Below are 12,241 nucleotides of genomic sequence, written 5' to 3'. Positions count from 1 at the left end.
CTCAAAAGCTAACTGTAAAAGTAAGAATATTTGGAAACTCCCAGTCATCATAAAAAAATTTATGAAATAAAAACCCATATGCAAGTCACCAAGACGTCATTACATGCTTGGTGGATGTTTTTGAGTTGGAAGGAACACTTAATGACATATCAAATCCTTCCTCTATCTTCCTTCTGTTGTTTTCTACTTCCCAACTCTTGTTGCTTATCCTCCTTCGCTGTGAATGAGTTACAATTGAAAATAAAACTAGTTTTATCTCCTTTGTTTCACCTTTAAAATCCTTGCATTATATTTCATTTCCCACAAATTTCATTTTATTTCAACCAATATTCTTGACTTGCCAAATGCATGCCTTATGTTTTTAGCATGATTTTCCTCAGGATATCACATTTTCTTATTTGGTAGACCAAATATACATCTTTTAATTTCGCCCTCCTTGTAGTGGTACAAAATTTGTATTTAACTTGAAAACATAGAAACAATTAAAGTTTATTGCTAGTTATTTTATAAACAATTAAATAAGGCTAAATTTGTATTCACTACTATAATATCCCTTGCTTTTCCTGGCACAAATTTGAATCTCAAGGAATTTTTGACTTGCAAATTCTTTACTGTTATAGCACTTTGAATTAGTGAAACGTCCAACAAATTGTGCACTATAAGAACCCTCTTCAAGTTCTAACTCTGAGAAATGCTGAATTGTTTCAATTTTGTATGTTTGACATTTTGTCAAACACCTTGTATGTAAGCTCTGATTCTTGTTTGATCTTTGCAAAGTTTAGTAACTCTTTCAATTTTGGATATATATACTTTAAAAGATCTTAGACCAAATATTGAATTGAAATAACAATGTGTGGAAATAACTTTTTACAATGCAATTATTTCTTTAATATCTTATTCCATTATTCCTCTATGAAATTCTTACTTTAACGATTTCCAAGCACATGAATCGAATTTAAAAAGTGCATGAGAGAAACCTGTGACTGTCTGTAAGCATTGATCTGACTCCTTAGGTGATAACGCAGCCTTTGAAATTCATGAAATTTGACATTGAATGCTTAGAATTTCAAGGGGGGGGACACTCTTGTCTAGAAACATGCTTCATAAACTTTAAACACTGCTCAGAATTCTGAATGCAGCCCTATAAACATTGGATGCTCCCTGCAATTGATGTTTGGCAGTCCTCTATTCACAAATGCAGCCCCTTAATGACCCGGTGATCTGCAAATAAGGTAAACACCAGCCTTTGGAAGTTGATATTTTTAACAAATACTGACATACTTATGCAAATTGACCACAAATTGCAGCAACGGATGGCACTGAATGATGCCACCTCCTGGCACAATTTCACTGGATTGTTTCACCAGTTCAAAGTGCACAACAGGTGTAGACATTCACAACTCCCCAAGCTCTTCCTTCTAAAAACCTGTCTCAAAACCATTCACAAAATCCAGTGCACAACAGAATGCTTTTTCCCTTGTGTTGAAAGCATTTATGATTCTCAAATGCAAATCAGCTGGAAGCTACAAGTTTACACTCCACATAACTTTCCTTTTTGGTGTTTGAAATATAATATTCAGTTATATTTCCTTCCAAGATTTAGGTGCCTTAATACATGTAATTAAATCAACATTTACTGAACTTAGCACTTAATAATAAGATCACTTAATTATTAATCAAGCACGACATAATTCATAATCATAAATAAAATTAAAAGCATATTAACTCTACTGGATGAACACCTCATTATGCAGATACTCACTACCTATGCTTAATGCTTAAGAGCCCTGCCGAAAATAGCAGCTAGCTAAAATTCACTTATTATAAATAGTAAGTCCCTCAAACTGAGCCAATTGACAAGTGAGTCCATCACCGTGCACAGTCTAAATCTGGGTGCCCCTGCCAGATATGGCAACTCCACAACAATGACTTACTATAAATAGTAAATCTCTATATAATTGCTCTAATCAATGATACCAAATCTCAACATTGCCACCTAGTTGTTCCAGCACCCCGCAGCACCCTGCTAAAGATGGGAACCTTGAATTTTCTGAAATAGACACTATAAATAGTAAGTGTGTAGTTCTGGCTCAAACGAAGAGCAACCTTGAAAATCCCTGACCACTGAAGTGGAAGCTCTGCCAATTGGACCCTCTGAAAAACTCCATTAGTCTATGAGGGTCAAGAAATAGGGTAGACCTCCAAAAGTTGATGCTCATGAAAATGGGGACATTATGGCATATTATCCAGCCAAGTCTCTCTATACAAGCAATTTACTGATATAAATGTTGTGCCTAAACAAAAAACATGCTGATATATCTGTTTTTTTACGTGGACATTCCTTGACAATATTAAAGAAAATTTGAAGCTTTCTTTGTTTATTGTAGGTGTCTGGAGCAGCATTATGCTATATTATCAGCAGGAACCCTGAATTACATATTTTGAATGCAAGGGGTTGTAAAAGATTGTCCGACTGTCAACTACTTCAAGAGCTGGGTGGACTATTGAGCTTAAAGGAACTAGCTGTTGGGTGGGGATTATCTGGGCTTTCTTTAGATATGATGAGGCCAGTATTAGCTTCATTGAAGAGTCTTACAGTGGGCCTTGGTGGATCCTTGGGCACACAAGCATGGCTGATACTGCCTACGATTTGCCCCTTATTAGAGCACATCTCTGTTTGTTTTCAGGTAATCTTGAACTTTCACGAACCTTGACCAAAATGCTCTGTTTCAAGTCTACACATTAATATGTTTATGAATTCTATCTTTGTTTTTCTTTGAAGAAGTATATTTTATATAACTCCAGATATCCACTGATTTACCAGTCCCAGTGTAATTGCTTTTGGTAATGCATGTAACACTTCTTTTTACAGGTAGTTTCTGATGAGGGTATAATAAATGCTCTTAAAAACTTAAGATATATCCATACACTGGAGCTGCAGAATTGCTTCGGAGAATTGTCATCAAATATTCTGAGTGTTAGTGCCTCCAATTTGAAATCTCTAACGTTAGACAGGCTAGCATCTTGGATGACAGACAGTGACTTATCCATGCTGACTCAAAACTGTAGAAGTCTTTGCCAACTTTCACTTGCAGGTTGCAAGTTTCTTACCTCTGGTAATGACTGCCATATGTTGATTGAAGCTTCAAGAAGCACCCTTTTGCAATATTATTTTTTTATTCATGGCCAATTTGTGGGCATTCATTGCCACAGTAATAGATGCTTTAATTGTGCTTGTGATCTTGCTACTGAAAACTGACCAAGGATGATTAATAGATGCTCAAAATATCATTGCATCTGGATGGCCTGGATTGAGAAGAATTCACTTGGAGGTATGTTTCAAACATAAGCTGTATATTGCACTTTTGCTTTCATTTTTTGGATTCAATGGAATTTTTTTTTAATCTTTTTGTTCATGGGTGAATGCAATGCTAGGTAAACTAGTTTCATGCACTATTGTTGTTGCTGATTTTCCATTTTTTTAATGTCAAAATAGTTTTGAGTGTTGTTGGATTGTGGAACTTTTTTGATTTTTCGTATGAGAGTATCCTGAAAAAATAACAATAAAAAATAATTTACAAACTCTCTCCAGCAGGCTGTGCAATGAATATATGAAAAAAATAAAACAAATTATAAAATTAAATTACAAATACCTTGATGGTTAAAGTAGCAAATTGTGAACTTTGGTCATCTTATAATCCAACTAATTGATTAAGAGATAGGCTGATCATACTTGTTGAGTCTCACACTTGCAATGAGGCTTTAAACTATTTCTAGGTGTCCTTCAATAGCAATAACACCAGAAATGTTATGTATTAGAAACAAACTCGCAAATGGAAAAATTCATGACAACTTTGGCATTTTATGAGTAGTCATTGTCATTTAGGTTTGAATAAGGGGTGGTGGATGTTGGCTAAGTGCCATTGATGCCATAACTATTTTCTCCGTTTATGGATAAGTTTTGTTTATGAAATTGTTGTAGTGCCTATTCTCTCAAAGTTTGTTTTCATAAAATACATATGAGATAAGCTATATGTGATTTCAGTAGTATGAATGTGTATATACGCCTAGAGAGGATAAAAGAACGGTTACTAGCTACTGTGATTGATTGGAGAAAAACACAGAATCTGGTTAAGTATGAGAAAGTAATGTTCTTTAGATAATAAGAGAAATTCATAAATTTAATACTCAAAATTATTACCTCTCGCATTCTGAACACTTTGTTATACAAAAGATTGATCTGGTCGAATAGTTTTATGTTTACAAGCAAAACCATGGCTTCATAATATCTTTATATCTGGATATCTTCTTTTCTGGAAGCGTATTTTTCTCCAGAAGTTCTTGATACCAATCACATTATATTTTCCAGATTGTTTCGAATCAAACAAGGGTCGAAGCATGATAATAGGTGTCGTTTTTATTAAGACTTATACTTCGATTGTAACCAATTCTTAAGTGAGAGTCAACTTCCTTTTTTTATTTGATAATGCTGTGGTGAACAAGTATTGTAGCCATTGTAACTATGTCAAACATTCTTTAACTGTCATCAAACTGATTCTTTTTGTTGAGAGCTTTATAAAAGAAAAATGAGGTTGTGAAGAAAAGATTTTTTTGACAGAAGCTTTGAACTGAAGAACTCGACATCTTATACTGATATTAAGGTCAAGACAATTACTGAAGCAGTAGCTACAATGTGTCAGCTTTGAATGATTTTTTTGAGACTGCATAGTAAAGAAAAATGGAAAGACTCTTTGTGAGAGCTGAAAATATTTGAAGTGTCAAGTGCTGGAATGTTTGTGTCTTTGAAATTGAGTTTGAAAGACTAAACAAATATATATGAGAAGACAAGCGGGTGTGAAGACTGTGATGTGGAATTCTTAAGTGCAATACCAATCATTTTGTGATTGATGATGTTGTGGCAGTTCTTTAAAAGACAAGTATTTATTTCAAAATGTAATGTACCAATCTGGCAAACACCTCCAAACTCACTGCATGAACTTGTGCTGAAAGATCCGTAAAGCGCAAGGTCTGGACTGTATGGGCAAGATATAGGTTGTATGCCGGTTGGAGGTGGCTGTACTAGGTGACACAATCAGCCATACAGTGGCGTGTGTTGTGGCCATATGGAGTTAATGATGCTGTATGGTGTTGTGATATGCAGTACGGGCTGACAAGCAGTACAGTGATTGGTAGTACAATGCCAAGACTGTCTTAGGATGTACGGACTAGTGGGCTGTAGCACAGCGATTGTTGGGATGTACAGTGGTATTATCGAGTGTTGTACGACAATTCCTTCCTCTTCTGTACTGCCATATGGTGGTTTTCCCCCTCCCTTTATGTGGTGCACAATGTTACCAATTCGCCTTCGGAATTATGATGTTTTCCTTTAGTATGGTAATGTGTTGCCAGATGGACCAAGAACAATGATGGACCATATATGGTTCACGGGCTACCTCTTAACATAGTTTCAGATAGGGATGTGAAGTGTGTAGGACACTTTTGGAGAACTTTATGGAGGAAACTTGGAACCAATTTGTCATTCTCATCAGCCTACCACCCTCAAACTGATGGCCAAATAGAGGTAGTTAATAGAACATTGGGCGATTTTTTAAGAACACTCACAAGACAACATGCAACAAAATGGGATGTAATCCTACCCCAAGCTGAATTTGCATATAATGACTCCATCAATAAAAGTACAGGAAAGTCACCATTTCAAGTGGTGTATGGAATTCATCCTAGAGGGATCTTCGAGTAAAGAGATATGAGTTCACAGCAACAAGTTAGTACCCAAGGAGAAGAATTTGCTACAGCCATAAAAGAAATCTATGATGAAGTCAAAGCACAACTCCAACAAACGTCTAACAAGTATAAGAAGCATGCAGATCAGAAACGAAGACACTTAGAATTTGAAGAGGGAGATTTAGTATGGACAAATCTCAAGAAAGAGAGACTACCAAAAGGTAAATCTACCAAGCTTATGTTGAGAAAACTAGATCCTTGTCAAATATTGAAGAAGTTTGGAACCAATGCTTATGAGATTCGATTGCCACCTGAGATTGGCATCTCTCCCATCTTCAACATAGCAGACCTCACATCATTCAAAGCAACCAATGAAGAAATTGATACAGGATAGATCGTTGATACAGAAGACATTAAACATCTACCATTTAAGAAGACACCACAGCTAGAAAGGATAGTTGACACCAAAGTCACAAAGCAGACAAGAGAAAAGGAGTCCAAGTAGTATTTGGTAAAACTCAGAGGTTATTCGGATGTAGATGCTATGTGGATGACCGAACAAGATATCAAGAAGTAGGGTACCACTCTACAAGAGCTCATCTCAAGTGCTCTTGAGATAAAATTTCCTGGGGAGTATGGTGCAGGAGCACCCACATAAAGTATTTTGGATGTGATTTCTGCACAAGCCGACTTGAGGAATTTATCCCGACTTCATCATTAGGATAAGATCTTTTCTTGGGATTTGTTCAGACCATTGTGGGGTCATTCTTCCCTATTTTATATTGATTTAGAATATTTTGTAAGCTGTTTTGGCGGGAAGTCTTTTTGGGTTAGTTTTCCTATTTTGTAATAATCTAGAATGTTCCGTAGACCGTCCTAGCAAGTATAAATAGAGTTTTTAGGTTTAGGTTTAGGTCAAGTTTTTGGATACGAAATCATGGGGGAGAAGAAATCTTTAGGAGAGCAAGTGTATATACTATTCATTTGATGAATCAATTAGAAGAATATTGTTATCTATCTCTTTATGGTGTTGGTTCCTTTTGTTTTTGCTTTCGTTGAGTTTATCTCTGCATCAACACCTCAAGGCTACAATAGAGAAAATCTAGTTCCCAACCTCCACCATGCCTACTAAGGCTTTCAAACACTTATCCAAACCTATTACAACAAGAATCAACTGATTCCAAAGTTCTATCCACTCACCAAACACACAAACCCAACTTTGCCCCTTCACTAGGCCTAATAGCCCAATTAGACCTCTAGTGACTGCTTTTGTCAGTTTTCTCCCACACTTTCCAAAAGTCCTGCCAAAGTAATACTTGATGCAAATATCCTTTTCAAATTTCTATAACATATCTTAAAACCAAATATGATTGCTTAGGACCAATCTTACTGTAATCTCAGTTTTACCAGTTTTGGGGGGCAAACTAGCCCACTTTTCCAGAGGAGCTATGCCAAATACTCAACTACCAACCCTGAGACTCCCAACAATCTTGTAATATGATCCCAATCGAAGGAATTTCACATCAAATTTGATGCTATGACAACATTGAAGGAAAGAGCCCCAAAACCCTCATAGAAGCTCACCAAACCCTAGGCTGTTGTGATTAACCACTTTCCCAAGAATTTAAAATTCAATTGACTATTCCTACACCTTCCCTAGGAACATACGAATCAATTTCAAACATAAAAATCTTAGTTACTGGGTTCTTCTATTTAGGCCTAGGTCTTGGTAATGGTACAGTTTTGGTACTAGTTCTTCTGGTTCTTTGTTGGTCCTTCTGTGAAGGACCTATAGTAAAACTGGGCACCTAGGAAGTACCCTAGGGCAATAGCTCAGTTTATGTATGTATTTCTGATTTGTTCATTAGCTTGTTCTTTCTATCAACTTTAGATATTGTCTTGCAACAACTTGGTAATATTATTCAAGCCAAAATTGTTCTATTTAATGCCCTTAGTTTATGACAATAGTGAACAGCAATCTACTTTGGTTCATTTGAAGATCAAGGATTGATTTCTTTATTTGTAGATCTGAGGATATAACTATTGATAGATTTGTAAAAGCCAGCCAATAGTTATGTTTGTTGATCATGTTTATATTGATGTCAATTGCTAATGCATATAATTTGAAACTATATCAGTATTACAAATTATTTATTTATAACTTTATTGGTCATTATGAATTTGAGTATCACTCTTCTTTTATATTTGTAACTTTGATGTTTTAACTTACATACATGCATACATATACAGACAAACCCAAACCTACAAGGGAGAAAAAAATGTCATACCCACGTATTGAACCCTGTATTTGTACTCGAACTCGAATCGGCAACTTAAATAAAAATGATTACCTTGTTTGGTTAGATCAATCCACTACTATAACTTTACTCTCAAATTTATGTACTTTTAGCCTGTCAATAACATTTATCTATGGTGTACCACAGTTAATCATCAGTCCTGCATATTATTTGATTAGTAGCATATATTACGTGTTAGAGAGTGTCCATTCCATGAGGATTAGGGTTACATTCATAGAATGGACCTCTTTTCCATTGATTCTATTAGACTGTGATAGAAAAGCCCTAAAACCCTTAGGTTTTGTCAGCACAAAGTGGAAATCTACTTCAAATGATTTAACAGCCATTTACCAACTTCAAGATAGGGAAATGAGATGTTTAAATCGTCTACACAATCAGATCAATGAATGAACTCATAGAAGCATCAGATTTGCAAGAAAAACATATTTCTTATTACTTCTTTGGATCTATTTGTACGCACTAGAATGCCAATCTTTTTCTCTAATGATTCCATGCCTTGATCAGGCTTTATTAACATAAAAAACGACTTCCCAAACCAATTGATATAGGTTTTGTTATTAGCCCTCCAAACTATGCATAAACAAACTACCCGCCTAAGCTAAGAAACTAGCCGTTACAATTCAAATTTGAATTTGAATTTGAATTTGTAACCAGAACATCTCAAATCAAACTAACCCATTACATAACTTTCCAAATGGATTCATTTTCATAGACTATTCATCCTAACACCCTTATCAACCCTTTTACATAGGTTTAGCCCATTACAATCATATTTACAACTTTATGCATTTTACACCAGAGAAACCCATTATAGGCTTCAACAAGTTCCAATTGATCCTTTTGCCTTTGTAGGGTTCCTCCATGCTCATTGATGTCCTCTTGCTCAGTTGTGTCTTCTTAGGTGTCCCTGCACCATTTTGTCTCTTTGTTGCTTGGTCTTTCCCTTGGCGCCATTTGATGTTCTTGGTGTTGTCTATTTCTTGTTCTAACTTTCAGTCACTTAGACCCTTTTGGTGGTCTTCAGTTGCACATTAATAAATTATCTTATACAAGGAATGGTTTTAAGGAGTCAATATATAAAGAAATCCTTTGTTAATGATTACATAGTTGTGCAAAATTTGTGGTATGAAGATAAGAAAGGGCATTAACAACAAGAATGTAAATGAAACACCACTAAGGGAATTGAATGTGTTGACTACAAGATGCAAGTAACAGTACAAAACTTTTTCAAACTAGTTTCGCATTTCTCTAAGTTGAATTTGTTATTTGATTGCTTAATGTTGATTGATCAATCAACTCCAATTCACATAGCAAATTCTTTTACTGAAGGTTTTCGTCAAGTTTTTTTCGTTTTTCTGTTTTTCGAGCCTATGCTTGGTTTTTGAGGCCTTCATCGTCTTTTTCTTTGTTTTTGAGTGTGTATTTCTCGGATTTTAGTCTTTTCGTTTTGCTCAAGTCATGGCTTTCAGTTTTCCCTTCGATTTGATCTAATCTAGAGCTGAATCGGAGTTGTTAGTCAAAAGATATGACCATTTTCATGCCCAAAAACTGGACCATTTTCATGCAACAACACGAATTAAAAATATCATGTTATGTTTTTAATTTGACATTCACTTTTTGAAAAATATAAATTAAATTCACTTTATCTTATATTTTTAAGTTGAGTTGCTTTTTGATTTTTCACTTAAGTGACTATATTAACTATATAGTTCAATTTAATGTTTGGCATTTAAATCAAATCCTCTAGTAAATATTACTTATTAAATGATATTTACATGTTATATTGTTAATATGATGTGTAAATATAATATATGTCCCACTTAAGTAATATTTTATTAAAATTAAATTGACATGTGCTTATTAAAATCACTTAAGCATGGAAAAATCACTTAAAGTGAGCCTTTTTCATGTCATTACATGTAAAAATCACTTTAAGTGGACATTTTTCATTCCATTGTATCCAAGACTCAACTTAAAGTGCAAAATCATTTGAAGGTGGACCTTTTTGATGCCATTGCATGTAAAGTCGCTTAAAATGTGTGATGACATCTAAAAGATGAGCTACATGTGTTATATGCATATGCACCAAAAAGGTGAGCTTTTCACTAAAGACATGTATTTGCACTTCCCAAACCTCTTTTTGGGGAAAAAACACTTTTCTAAAACATGCTTATGCACCCAAAAGGTGTGTTTTTGCCTTGGAAGAGCCGATTGCATGTTTTTAAAACATGTAATGGCCTCCAAAAGGTGTATTTTACTTCGTAGCATGTTTTTAATATATGCATACACCTCCAAAAGGTGTGTTTTGCATTAAAACACATTCTCTTGCCCTTCCAAAACCCATTTCTGGAAAAACTTCATGCATTTGGCTCTCAAGAACACTTTTTTGGTGTTTTTGCTTGATTTCTTCCATGGAATTTCTTCAAATCTTCTCCATTAGGATCGCTTTTGGAAATCTAAGTATTTCCAAGCATTAAATGTTGAGATTTCATGCTGAAAATGTCATTTTGGACTCCATTCAAGGGCACGTTTTAGTGAAAAACACCTAAAATCTATTATTTTTGCTCACGTTTTTGCAAGGAAAAGAGGTGTTTTGGCATGTTTGCTCATTTGCAATACATCTTGGCTCACATTTTTGCATTTGGAAGTCAAAAACGACTTGTTTCATGCACTTAGAGATTCACATTTTTCCCCAAAAATGTTCCAAGAGTATGCATTTGCCAAAAGTGTTGGAAGTTTGAGCATTCTTACAGAAAGTTTTGGGCATTATCCATAAAAAATGCCTCATTTGCTGCCCACTACGTATTCTTCTTGCAAAGTTTGAAAAGATCTAAGTTTGTTGGAGAATTTTTCAATATTGAAGCTTTCCCTCCATTTTTCTCACATAATCATCATGTAAGTGGACATTTTCCTTCTTGCTAATAAATTTATGCTTATCATGCTGATTTTATGCACATTTTCACTTGATGATTGCCACTTGTTGATTTTGTTCCCATGGAAAGTGTATTTTTCTTTTAAAAATGATGAAATGGTTCATTTTCATGTTTTTGGTTTTTTTTCAAACTCCTAATTTGAAATTGCATATTGAAGTGCTTTGCTTGTTGACATGTTTGAGTCATTTGCCAAACGCACATTTTTCTTTAGAAGTTTTGTTTTTGTGTGTTTACTTTCAGTTTTTCTCAATTTTGAAGAAGTTGCATGTTCTTTCCCAAGAACTTGGTCATATTTCACTTCACTCCATCTTCTATTTCATGCAAGAGCATCATCACATTCGATTTCCACTTTTCATGTCACAACACTTCGCATCTCATATGTCAAATGCAATTACATGTATTTCATTTCATTCATTATCCGCATGTGCATGTAATCTCATTTTCCACTTCCATTTTAACTGATCTCACTTTTTGCATCCAATTGCACGACACGATTACATGAAAAGCCTTACGTGTAATTGCATCTCTAAAACCCATTTTTGACTTAAAGTCACTTTTTGAAAAGTCAAAAATGTCATATGCATGTTTTACCATGTAGTTTGACTTCACCTTTCCACAAAGATGACTATAAAGTTCATTTCACCTCAAGCTACATTCAATTTCCATCTTTCTATATGCACTAATGCCTCCATGAGCAAATACATGTTTTTCCACTTTCCGTGTCATTACATACTTCCCATCTCATCCGTTATCCGCACTTACATGTAAGCTCATCCTTCATCTACATTCACATCTCATCTCACTTTCCATCCCTCATTACATGTTGCAGTTACATGTAATCCATTTTCTATGTAATAACGCCTTGAAAACCTAAGTCACTTTTTGAAAATCAGCAATCTTCATTTGCACACATTTCCATGCGTTCCGCTATCACACATATCCATCTCCTTCCATTTTCACTTCCACAATATTTCATTCCACCTTCCATTTCCATTCACTAATATGCATATGATTTCTCTTTTGAGATCTTTTCATTGGGCCTACAAAGTTTCAAATCTGTACTCGAACCTTTGTTGTTGATTGAGAATCAACTTGTATGGTGATTTTCTCTGATGATGTGTTTATGTTTTGGGATTTTTGTGTTGTAGCGCAAGCGCAAGAGATTCCCTGACCATCTAAATCTAAGGGCACAATGAAATATCAGTTTGATAAAGAGTTGGCTCATGCAACGCCATCTCAAGTCACATC

General features: G+C 34.9%; 1 protein-coding gene across 3 annotated transcripts in view; it reads left to right on the top strand.

Annotated features, from left to right (window-relative positions):
* Positions 1–12,241, top strand: part of LOC149552640 (ubiquitin-protein ligase) — a 249,298-nt gene that overhangs the window by 179,073 nt on the left and 57,984 nt on the right. For all 3 annotated transcript variants that reach the window (XM_089788214.1, XM_089788217.1, XM_089788215.1), the window contains 3 exons: positions 2,388–2,687; positions 2,873–3,116; positions 3,277–3,332. In XM_089788214.1, the coding sequence (XP_089644340.1) occupies positions 2,388–2,687; positions 2,873–3,116; positions 3,277–3,332 (600 nt within the window). The remainder of the gene's footprint in view (positions 1–2,387; positions 2,688–2,872; positions 3,117–3,276; positions 3,333–12,241) is intronic.

The sequence above is a fragment of the Cupressus sempervirens genome, chromosome 6, assembly GCF_028749045.1.
Source record: "Cupressus sempervirens isolate cs-2001-9-10 chromosome 6, ASM2874904v1, whole genome shotgun sequence".
In the NCBI taxonomy this organism is placed as follows: Eukaryota; Viridiplantae; Streptophyta; class Pinopsida; order Cupressales; family Cupressaceae; genus Cupressus; species Cupressus sempervirens.
Note: the sequence above shows the minus strand (reverse complement) of the source record. Positions and strands in the feature narration are given on the sequence as shown.